We start from the raw sequence: 12861 nt of genomic DNA, 5'->3' as shown, positions 1-12861 counted from the left end.
CTGTTTTACCACCTTCTTAATAATGGATTCCAGCATTTTCCTGATGACTGATGTCAAGCCAACTGGCCTGTATTTCCCTGTCTTCTTTCTCCTTTCTTTCTTGAACAGCAGTGTTATATTTGTTATTTTCTAATCCACTGGAACCATTCCACAATCTAAAGAATTTTTATAAGGCCACAGCCAATGCATCCACTATCTCTTGTAGACATTTCTTTTAGAACCTTATAATCTAGACCATAAGGCAGGGGATTTATAGCCATCTTAGTCTAATTAATTTCTTCAATATTTTATTTTTACTAATGTTGATTACTTTTAAGTTTCTCACTCTAATTAGACCTTTGGTTTTCCCACTATTTCTGGTATCTTTTTGTGTTCTACTGTGAAGCCAGATGCAAGATATTTGTTTAATGTCTCTGCCATTTGCTTATTCCATTCTAATTTCTCCTGTCTTAGCGCCTAAGGGACCTACATTTATTTTTGCTTTTCTACTCCTTTTTTACATACTTTTAGAACCGCTTGCAGTTTGTTTTAATATTTTTTGCAAGTTTACTGCCATTCTATTTTTTCATGCTCATTTTTTGATCATCTTTTGCTGATTCCTAAATCTCTCTCAAACTCCAGGATTACTACTACTCCCGGCAACATTATTAGTCTCTTCTTTTAATCTAATACTATCCTTATCCTCTTTTAATTATCCAGGAATGAATCACTTTTTTCTTGTGGAGTTTGTATTTCTCAAGGAAATATATATTTATTAAGAAGTATGAGATATTTCTTTAAACGTTCGTCATTGCTTTTCTACTGTTGTACCGTTTAATCTATTTTCTAAATCTACCTTAGCCAACTTGCCCTGGATACCTATTGCAGTTGACTTTATTTAAGTTTAAGACTCCAGTTTCAGACTTAAGTATCTCAGTCTTGAATTCATACATATTATGATCACTCTTCCCTGGACTATTTCTTACTATGCAGTTACTAATTAATCCTGTTCCATTACACAAGACAAAATCTAAAATAGCCTATTTCTGGTTGGTTCAATGATGCCTTGGTCTCAGAAACTGCCTTGAATACATTTCATGAACTCAAACTACAAACTACTTCTGCCAATTTGGTTTGTCCAGTCTATGTGAAGATTAAAGACCCCCAGAAGTATTGTATTGCCTTTTTACCGGCTCCTTGTTTCTTGGTTAATACTATGTGCCTTGTTATTTCTTCTCTCCATGCACAGTGATTATCCATCATGATCTTCTGAGCCAAGATCCTTCCTCACTAGTATTATATCCTTTACTATCATTACTGCCCCTTCTTTTCCATTTTGTCTTTCTTTTTGATGCATCAAGCACTGTGGAATATTTAATTCCTAACCTTGGTCACCATGCAACCACGTTTCAGCAACACCTATTAGGTCAAACCCATCTATCAGTAATCGTGCCATTAATTTGTCCATCTTCATGCATTGAGAGCCAATTTTAACTTTTTACCATTTTCTTTGATTTGACCATATTCACTGATGTACCTTTACTGTTAAACACACTGTCCCTGGCTACCACCCTCTTTTCCTCTACCCAAATCACAACACTGCTCTATATGCTACATTTTAGTGAACAGTGTACATGCACTTCTAAGTCACTTTGGTTGTCCACTGTTCCTTGGCCTTGCACAATTTGAAAACTACCTGAATCTATTCTTTTTGGTCCGAAACTGATAATCTCACAGTTGACTTCCACTGAAATCCATTTATCACAGTTTTCCTGACTCATTTAGTCTATCCATGTTACTTGTAATTTTCTGCTTCCATCTACACTACTTACAATGCCACCAATCTTTGTCATCAGGAAAGTTGGATATATGGTTCTCCATTGCATTATCTAAGTCATTATCAAACATAGAGAAAAGTTGAAAGCTCAGATCAGATCCTTGTGGAATGCTACAGTCGCTTCCTTCTAATTCGAGTACAAGTGCATTATCCTTATTCTCTGACTGCTATCACCTAACCAATTTCCCAACTAGGTCAATAACCTTCATGTCCATGTGCTTTAATTTTAGCTTACAGTCTTTTATGTGGACTTTATGTCGATTCTTTGTCGACTGCCTTCTGGGAGTCTATATAACCCATACCCATAGACGTTTTTTGTTTCGTACTTTGGTTGCTACTTCAAAAAAAAATCAATTAGTTTCATTGGATATCCGCTACCCGTTGCAAATCCGTGTTGGCTGTAAAGGCCCGCTGTGGTTGAGATCAGTTAACTTAGTTTAGACTGAAGATCAAACCTGGGAAGTTTCTGGCTTTATGGTATTGCTACTCATTGTCTTAAGTAGCTGAATATTTGGCAAACAAATTCATTTTTGTAAACTCTCTGTTGATTTGTATGCATTGGATTGAGATTTAAATGCATTATTATTCAATTCTCTCTAAAAGGAAATTTGTTATTTAGTAGCTTCTTACTGGTCTCAATTTATTCAGGGTCATGTATAAAAACAGAAATAGTGAACTATTATGTCTCTGTACAGCACATTACAAGGAGAAGAATTAAACAACAGATTAAAATCAGTGTAGAGTGAGCTTCTCATGTTGACATTCTAACATGGCAGGCCTGGTACAGGAACAGGGTGGACTTGACTGATTTTACTTTTACAAAAATAGCCATTTAAAAAAAATGCTTTCAGCACAGTTAGTATATAAAATGTTAATGGCTATATGGGATTCTGGCAGTTAGAATCATGTCTTTGATAGCAGATGATGTTCAAAATGGAAATTGGTTCCATTCCCTGGCACTGATATAATTCCCTTTAAGTTTCCAAATATCAAACTTAAGTTTCAATAATAACCATTTTTGAATGTAAGTGTCTCCTAACGGTATATTTTTATTTGCAGGGCTTGCCGCCTGAAGAAAAAGGCTCAATATGAGGCTAATAAAGTAAAACTATGGGGTCTCAATACTGAATATGGTAAGAAAATAGTTTTGTACATTTTGTTTAGTTGCATCTGCAATAAAAACAGAAAATGAAAGCTGGAAATACTCAACAGATCCGGCAGCATCTGTAAAGGGAGAGAGAAAGAAACTGAACTAATGGTTCAGGCCTGTGACCCTTAGTCAGAACTGGGAGTGTTTAGAGATGTAAATTCTTAAGCCAGGCAGGGGAAGGGCTGGGGAGAGGGGGGTGGGCGAGAGGGGTTGTGGGGGAGGTGGGGTGTGTGGGGTGGATGGTGAGTAGAGGAAAGAACAAAAAGGATGGTCTGTGATGGGAAAGGATCATCAACCTAAAATGTTAACTATGTTTCTCTCTCCACAGATGCTGTCAAACCTGCTGAGTATTTCCAGCATTTTCTGTGTTTATTACAGATTTCTAGCATCTACACTTTGCATTTACAATAGCTTAAGTGAACCATGATTCTTCATCCTTTGTAGGCTATGCTATTTTAAAAGAAAAATCAATTTCATCATGCATCATCGTGCATACATTTTGGCTAGATAATTCTGTAGTAGATTAACGTCCTTAATTTGGTTGTATCATACAACCAGTCCACTGAAATTAGTTTGGTATGGTGTAACAAAGACTCTATTGCTTGTTTTTAATTTGTGCCAAATCTGGCTCTGTAACCTCGCAACCTGTTACAACAAACATGGCTAAGGCATACTGGTAACCCCAACTAACAGAGAGTAAGGGTATCAAAGATTCACCAACATATATTAATATTACAGCATATATTTACAGATTCTGAGATGTGTGGAATGATGCAACATTTCAAATCAAAATTTTCTATTGGCAGTGTAGCCAACAATGTCTGCTGCTTCTCTAGAGAGAAAAAGATCTGCAGTTGTTGTGGGGTCTTTGAACTCATTCTATGCAATATGAGTGATTGCTCAGCTTTGAGGTAGCTGATGGACTAGTATGTTCTTCTTCAGTTGTTAAATTCATTTTTTTCAGATTTTATCCTCTACTCAAGCTCCTAGCAAATGGTTAATTTAATCACTGGCCATTTGTGTACCCACTGAAAATGATGCAGAATCTAGCCTGGTTCCACTTAAAAATTGATGAATAGACCTCAAAGACAATGCTATAATAGTGCAGAATACAGCCAGCTCAGGTTCCATTTTAAATTTTATTTGAACTAATTGCTAAATCTCTGTTTTATCTCAACATAGTTTCTTTGATGAGCTCTGTTTTCCCAAAGCAGACATTTCTAGGAAGTACATGTTGCATTTTCAAGGCAAAACCATAATTCAGTTCACATCTGCAGCTTTGTCCTATTCCATCCCAAGGATGTTTTATGAAATGATAAGTTAAAATAGGTGTTCCAAATTTTCTGAGGAGGTGTAAAGCCATCTAGCTTTATTCTGGCAGTTTCAGAAGACCCATGGATAAGATTGCACCCATTCTTCTGCAAGCGCAGGATGCAGTACAATAATGTGTAATATATTAGTCCCCTTTGCATCTCCCATTAAAACTACCCCCATCTCTTTCCCCTGCCACCCCTTCCCTCAATATGATTCTAACAATAAATAAGGTTGGACCATAGTGTCAGTAAAGCTCTGCACCATGCCTTTGTAATTATCTGCAAATGCTGTGCTAAAGCATTTGTTGTCCAATAGAAACACTTGACTGGTCGTCATAACAGCAATAAACTCTTCCATAAATACCTATCCAATGTCTCTCCTTGATGAGCAAAAAAAGAGGCAATAAGTTGATAAAATTTCTATTAACCTTACCATTTCTGTAGTAAAACTGCTACAGCTAATTGAATGGTTAACTATACAAACTGGCTAAAGGTAATGAGATTGAAATGCAGTTTTCGTTTTTGCTTCTCATCATTGAAAATGTCATTGGAATTGGTTTCAACATGCTTTAGGTGGAGGCTGTGTCATGGAAAAGAAATTGCTGAATTTTATCAATCTACAAAACATATTTTGTTTGTGTTTCTGTATACCTCTTGTTAGTGTTGTTTTTGTGGTATAATTTACTAATTTGGTGTTTTTCTTTTATCCAAAGATCTATTTTTTATATATTCTGTTAATAAATGACCAGAACAGCAGATGTTTGAAGTTTGTATTGCTTTTAGCTACATTGGAATTTTCTAACTTTCATAAAATGTTGTCCTTTGTAGATCGTCTGCTTTATGTGATTAATTCAATAAAACAAGAAATAGTAAATCGAGTACAGAGTCAGGGGGAAAAAGGAAGCAGCATGCTAGAAAAACTTGAAAATCTCTTAAATGAAACACTTGGTAAGAAATTATATTCTATTTACTTATGATTTTTTGCTTGACCACCCTCATTTTCCTCACAGTAGTTTACCTCAAGATTATAAACAATCAATAACTTTGGTAAGATACTCTACTAGAACAATTTACCAAATTTGCTTTAAATATACCATATGTATTTCTAAGATATTAACCTAACAACAGTAAATTAGGTGCACCTTAACAATATAGATCTGTGGTTCTAAAGGTTTAAAATACATAATCATTATTTGGAAAAGGCAAATCACAATTTTTAAAATGCCTCTTATATATATTTGTATTTTTATGCAGTCCTCTTTGTTCTTATGATATTCTGGCTGATTTTGTAGTTTCTACTATTCAGTTCACAAAACAGTGTTACGACTGGTAGAGAAGGAGGAATAATCCCAACATATTCCACTTTGTCGATCTTGCTTTATCAGGCAATAGAAAGATGAGCAGTTAAATTTGTTCCATGTGAATTTAATATTAGAGAATCTTATAAAACAATAGGATTTGGATTTGCTACTTCAAATAATAGAATAAGAAATCCCACAAAGCAAGAGGCTATAGAGTAACCTCTCCTAGTTTTACCTTGCCTGACTGCATCAAACTTTCCTGGGCAACAGGCTGGAAATCGTACAAAGAAGATCGGAGAGACACATCAAGAAATTGGCAGCTTTTTGGGGTTTTTTTTTGGAATGATGTATATTATTGTTACATCTTTTCCTCTTATGCTACCCAGACCATGCACTAGCTGCATGTCATATTATGATCTGGCCCTAAGCCTCTGACCTCCTTGTTCCGGCTTAATGTGTTAATCATTTCTCTTACACTTTCTGAAACGCCACAGTCAACTGACTCAAACATGGTTAGGTTTAATCAGAATTTAATTAATAAGTGTTCCTCCTGTGTTAAATTTCTTATTAAAGGTTATTACTAAATTGTCAATTGACCAACTTGTTTTGGGAGCACAAACACGGAGGGAAAAAATTCTACTCCGGCAGGGAGTAGAGTGGGCCCACAATTTGGTGGCGTCGTGAGCCTGCACCGTGCTATTTTCAAAGAGACTGGGGTGGGGTCAGTTCGGCTGGCCACCAGCAAGCAGCGGGTAGCTAATTATCTGCTAATTAAGTAAGGGACCTAATTATAAACTCATTTTCTGCGCCAGCTGAGATTTCCAGTTGGTAGTACGAGCAGTCCATAGACCAACATGCTGGGCTCAGGGCAGGAAGGAGCTGAGAGAGGTGTAATTGTTCACGTAAGTAGCTCCCACTCCTCCACATTTGTAATGGCTGCTGGGTTGCTCCTCTAGAATCATGTTCAGGCATCTACTGCTGTTTTAATAAAAAAAACTTACCTGACCATCTCTGTCTCTCTTTTTCCATCTTCAGATCGATGGCTCCCACCTGGGTTGGTGGTGCTGCCAACCTGAGAGTGCAGAGGGCCTCCCATTGGCCCTTTAGCATTGGACACCTGCCTGCCATTGCTGATTGGACAGCAGGCATGCTCTCTAGCCTTTATTTTAAAATAGCAGTAGGCATGCCTCTAATATATCATGTGGGGTCAGCACCTGGATGTAGCCCCCAAGTCAGGTTCCTGACTCCGAAATGAAAATTCAGCCCAGAGTGCCTCATGTAGTAGGAAAAGTAATAGAAGTAACAGTTAAGGTTATAAATTGTTTGATTTTTAAAAAAATTAGGAGCCAAATGTTTTATTATTTTTCCTTTTTTGTTAGGGACAACAGTAGCTGGACAAACATCTGACTTTGTCAATCAAGTGTTGGAGAAAACAGGAGAAGGAGACCCAACAGGTGGTCTTGAAGGTCTTCGAGTACCTACATCAAAAGTGTAATGTGCCACCTTCTGTCAGAAACAGCTTCAGCCTATAGTTACATGTTTGCCATTTCTGTGATAAATGTTTGATTCATTATAGCAAGTGACATTTTGTTAGTTATGTTAGATCTGCTTTAAAAAAGAGTGAAAACTCATGCTGACATATTAGAGTTCTATAAAAGGAAAGCTAATTGAGATAAGTATTGTTGTGTGTGCTCAGGTACTAATGAGGTAAATTTCATTTACCTATAAAATGACCTAGGGATTGATGTGTTCTAAAAATGTTAGTAGGAACTTATGTTAAGTTTCCGTAGAAACATGGATGCAGTGGTTGAATCAAGAAATCAAAAAAATTAGTTTGTAGTTCTTTTTAACGTTAACAGCTGTTGCTGATTTTTTCCATTAATACCATTACTATATATTCCTTTTGTATATACTATATATTCTTGTACCATTAAGTATGCGTTGAATAGTTCATATAGTAAATTACATGGCCTTTTCCAGACATTGCGCGAGTATTTGAGTTTGAGAAAGGAGTAATATTCTTTGTGCCTTGTATTTAAAATGAAAGTAAAGGTGTAAGGTGTAATGGATGTACAGTGGGTAAATTTTATGGATTTAAAAAAGTATTTGTTTATTTTCACTCTTTGGCTGTTTAAACCATTATGAATGTATATAGGAATATTTCAACAATGTAGATATATGCCACAGAGTCTGTATTGTATAAAGATGGTTATTGAAACATGGGTTTCGGTACTTTTCAGAAATATTTGCACACTATTTTGTACCAAAGACAAATGCAACTATATGGCATAATGCCAGTGAAGTAAGGTTTTGCACAGCTTACACTGATACAAAAATTGAATGTAATCAGGGTTGGGGTTAGGGTTTTACTAGAACTGTGAAATATGTTGCGTGGGTCCAAATATCCACAGAAAGAGGATGCAAGTACACTTTATAGATTTTGATCCTATAACTCTATTGTTAAGCTTCTAGAAAATCAGATATTGAGAGTTTATGGGCTCTTGTCTTCTGCAGATGTAGATGCATAGCAAAAGAATGTAATTAAATGTAGTTTTGCGTTAACATTTCAGTGTAATATAGTGGCTTGCAATTGTTACATTAAAAAAGAAAAAAAACGCATGTATGTGGTACACTCTTGAAACAAAGGCAAATAACCAAAATTTAATTTTAACTATTTGTACAATTGTATAAATGTATATTGCCTACCAATACTAAAATTCCTAAGTTGCCACCTTTTGCATTTAATGTAGTAATGTGCATGTCAGATTTCTAAATGTTACTTGATAGGATGTAAAAAAGTACTTCTAAAGCTATATATTTTTGTATTCTCAATTAGGTAACCAAAATAGATATTGTAAAAGGTAAATATCTGAATTCTGTTGATCTTATTTGCTCAATTGGTGTAGCTTTTCAATTAGGACATTATAAGTAGACCAACATAGGTTTTAGCTTTTATTTTGTATATTCACTAGTAGTAACTGGATTGAAAGATTATATCACTTGGGTTAGATTATAGATCGGAAAAGATGCTTCACATATTAATGACTTCATTAATAGTGAATTGCTTGTAGCTGAGTGGTATTGATGAACGTCAAGAGTAAGTTTTAACATCCATCCTATATACTACTGGCAGCCTGTAGAAATGCAGTTTGACCTTGTTTCTCTGTAAATACGAGAAAGATAGCTCGTTAATTGACAACACTTTATATTATGGAAATTAGAATTGCACTTTGTCACCATTGCGTTTGTACTCCTGCCATTTGCTGCTACTCCTGACCTGTAAGAATGCTACAGTGATACTTGATTTATACCTGTTAGTAAAATGTATAGTTACTCTTGAGTAACAAGTTGAAAGCAAGCTGTGCAGCTTTACATTTTACCAGGGGACTCTGTGGCATTAAATAGTCTAGAATGGTTGTAATTTGATGCCAGTAATATCTTGCTTCCTTTTCATGAAATATTTTAATGTATGCTAATATATAAAATAACCTTATAAAAAGAGAAATGTATAATGTTCTATTTGGAATTTTGACATACTGAGCATGTTAAGTGTTCTTGGAATGATTGATTTATCTTTGTCATAATTTCTGGAACAACAGATCTGTAAAACTGTCTCTTGTTGGAAAGTATTTTGTAGCACTGAAAAGCTAGGTTTTGTAAGTTTGAATATGTCTAATCCCATTTTCAGACCTTTGTTTAACAGTTTTTTCTGGCACAATTTCAACAATTTTTCCAATGCAGGTCTCACCTAGACTCTACCACTTAACCCCGAACCGCCAATTTGGATAAATAAGAAAGATTACATTTTCCTTTAAGATTTAGCTTTGTGTACTAGAACAAAATGTCTCAATCAGATTTAAAAATGTGTAGTGAAAATGCTGTGTACTCTAAGTAAAATGATCCATTCAGAAAGTAAAAACCCAGCAACAAAATGCATGGAAAGTTCAAGAAGTGAGAGAAATGTTTATGCCTTAATAAAAAAGGATCTTCAAATGTAAATTGATGCCATGTACTATTTTAGATAAAACGCTTGCAGAACGGTGTTAGAAATTCAACTTTGTTGGAAACTACTGATGATAGGTGAGGTGCTATATTAGATTACAATGGAGAACGAGTTTGAAACTTTACAATATTCACCAGTATCACTCAGCTTTTGAATGGTGCTTTTTAGTTAAATATTGATAATCCAAATTATGAGTACTCTAAAGATACATTCTTCATGCAATATCATACATTTAATTGTGATTGCACCCAAGACTATTGATTCATGATGCTTTCCAGTATTTCATAATTAAATGGTAGATTTTGTTGTGAAGAATAACATTCCTAAAATTGGCCAACTTATTCAGATTTTAGCACCTTTCCTGTCTAATGTAAATTTGACAAGTCTATAAACATCCATAGGAAATGGCAAACACTTAGTATGAGTGTCTGGTTTATATTCAAATAAAAGTGCAATAAATGACAAACTTTTCATTTTCACAAGTGTCTGAGTAATTAATTGTACCATTCTTCAAGCAAGTTCAGTTCTAATTCTAGTTATTTCTGAAAGGATCTTTGTTAACAAATCTCAAAAAAAAAATGTACTGCTGAACCTATTCTCCTCAAATCACTTTATTAGTTAACAATTTAGAGAAATCTGTGTCCAAATTCACAATGCGTTTTGTCAGTTATGCAAGTTTGTTACATAGTTTTAAGTGCTACAAAACAGTTAAAGGTTGTTTTCTATGTAGCTTAAAATTAAAGCTCTACCATGAATTCAACATGAACCCTCGCTTAAAGTTGACAGGTCTGTTGTTTCCAAAGTAAATAAACTTACGTACTTTAAGAAAAATTGTGTTTGACACACAAGATATATTTAGTAGTGGCACTAGTACTGGCATTACTATTAGTTTGAAATCCTGACCATCTATGCAGTTTTCTTCCATCTTCAAATTACATGAAATAAGTGCTCACTTTACAAGACATTTTGAACATCTGTCTGCTTTCTTTGAATTGGTATTACAATCAATCTTGCGTTAAGAAAGTTAAATCTCTCGAACTGTTGGCTAATTTACTACAGTCATGCCATTTGATTTCATTCCTACTTTTACCCTCTCCATCTCTGCAATGCAACCATGTGGTGTCTTTCTGAAAGACTGGATAAAAGATGTTGTATATGGCATCATTGTTAATATCCAGAGAATGAGTTAATAAATGCTTGTCACGTATAATGTTGTATATGTACCAAAATGATCCTGGATCTTAATTTTGTGTATTGACATCTGTGGGACCCAGTAAGTTTAAAAATAAATGTATGTATTAAGTAAAGTAAATCTTCACCGCTCTTCTCTGCGTACTGAAGAAAGCAAGACTTGGTGAAAAATTATTTGTAAAGTGGTTATTGCCTTTTAAAGAAAGTAATTTCAATTCGATATTTGGATATCGAACTTTACTCCAGTTGTATCCCATAGTGGAAACTCTTTTGTGTCTGTGTTGTACTTAGAATTTGCATCAATTTTAATAATGATATGTACAATATAATATGTACATAAGTATTTTTCCATGTAGGAGATCATATCCTATTTTTGCTTTAAATAGGTCTGTTTGGCACCAGCATTTGTTCAAGGAAGTTACGATAGCAGTCATTTCACCAAGCAACAATTTTACATCACATTGAAATAAAAGCGCATTTATCGTATTCATGATACTTTAGCAGAAGGGAGTACTTTTCGTCTGGGTTAATTTGAGCCGACCGTTTCACAATATTGCTCTAGGTACTGTACATATTACTAATATTTCAGTACAAAATATTTTACTTCAAGACAGTTTTTTATGCTTTATTGGACTACCAATGCCTACTCTCCCCAAAAGGTATATTAGCTAAGAGTAATGTCATATCGATGTCCAAACTCTCTGTTAATAAATGTGCCTGTTAATTATTTTTGATAAATACAATATTGATAGCTTTGTTTTACATTTTTTTCACTTTTAAAGGGAAACATTCTAAGCATCTCCTTTTTCATTCCATATTAACTTTCTTCCTGTTGGTTACACTGTCAACAGCAGCACAAGAGAGACTTTCCAGCACACGTACATTAACTCGATTACCATTACAGTATATGTAGTAGCTCATTTTGAGCAATCCAGAGTTCACTGCTGCTTGTTGTTTGACTGAACATTAACAAAGGTATCACAGTAAATGCAGATAACCGCTGGTGAAAGGACCATCACTCCAAATTATCAGTAACTATTGTGAATAGTCTTGGTTACTGATGGTGATTACCACTTTCAAATGATTATTCATAGATAGTTAAAAGTCACAGTGAAATACAAGTGTAACAAAAGACAATTCTTTAAATATATTAATGTGTTTATAGCTTGTACAGTATGAATGGGATTGATGCAAATACATGGCAGAGCCTTGTATTGCAATTGATTTTGTACTCATTAAAAACTGCAGTTAATGGTAATATGTTTATACAGATGTAATGTGCCATGAAGTGGAAGAACATGGATTTAAATCAGCCAAAGTTCAGGGACTTGCCCACAAGAGATGGAAAATTGGAGGACAAATCATCCTGAGCTTTGAATACTTAGCTCAAGAGTGATGTAGGCAGACTCATAGAAGTGGGCTTCTTACTCATTGTTTTTGACTAGGAAATGGGAGACTTAAAAAGGGAGCTTTTTTTAAGTTGGCAACTAGTTACCAATGATACTATATATGTTTGCCAATGACAACCTGGAGGCATTTTGTTTAAACCTCTATGTAGGTTTATGCTGGTGAAGGGGTTTTAATTCATATGCATTTGCTGACTGTACAGAAAACGGTGGAACAGATTTTAATGAACAAGGTTGTGTTGTGTTTTAGTGATTGTGCCCCTTTAACAATTTTCTTATTGCATTGTATCAGCCAGGTGTTGATACTACAGCTTCTTGTAATCACAGTCTGAATTTCATATTGTTTTGCAGAGATTATAATAAAGCAACTAAACCCCAGAATGTGTGTCCTGAACTTGTTTGAATGTATACTGTACTAAATTCAAAGCAACTGAATATTGTCTTACTCGAATTACAGATTTGATGGCTAATTTAATCGGCAGAATAAGCATTTATTGGGTTCCAACAATAAAGCAAAGGTTCATCTTTTTTGGTGTTTTTATAAGGTGCCACTTTTTAAAAAAAATGCACTGGCATATTTGATCATGCATTTCTTGAAATTACAATTAATTTGTCTTTCCTGTTATAAAACAAAAAACTGCGAATGCTGGAAATCCAAAACAAAAACAGAATTACCTGGAA

General features: G+C 34.7%; 1 protein-coding gene across 4 annotated transcripts in view; it reads left to right on the top strand.

The window, feature by feature from the left end:
- crebrf (creb3 regulatory factor) overlaps positions 1 to 12556 on the top strand; it is a 70886-nt gene extending 58330 nt beyond the window's left edge. For 3 of the 4 annotated variants that reach the window (XM_041193583.1, XM_041193585.1, XM_041193584.1), the window contains exons 7-9: positions 2876 to 2949; positions 5108 to 5227; positions 6960 to 12556. In XM_041193583.1, the coding sequence (XP_041049517.1) occupies positions 2876 to 2949; positions 5108 to 5227; positions 6960 to 7075 (310 nt within the window). In that variant the 3' untranslated portion in view covers positions 7076 to 12556. Of the gene's footprint in view, positions 1 to 2875; positions 2950 to 5107; positions 5228 to 6959 lie in introns of those variants that run through there. The other variant, XR_005943792.1, reaches the window with a different exon arrangement.
- The last annotated feature ends 305 nt before the right edge of the window (positions 12557 to 12861 follow it).

The sequence above is a fragment of the Carcharodon carcharias genome, chromosome 8 (genome assembly GCF_017639515.1).
Source record: "Carcharodon carcharias isolate sCarCar2 chromosome 8, sCarCar2.pri, whole genome shotgun sequence".
Classification (NCBI taxonomy): domain Eukaryota; kingdom Metazoa; phylum Chordata; class Chondrichthyes; order Lamniformes; family Lamnidae; genus Carcharodon; species Carcharodon carcharias.
This window is presented reverse-complemented; position numbering and strand designations above follow the sequence as displayed.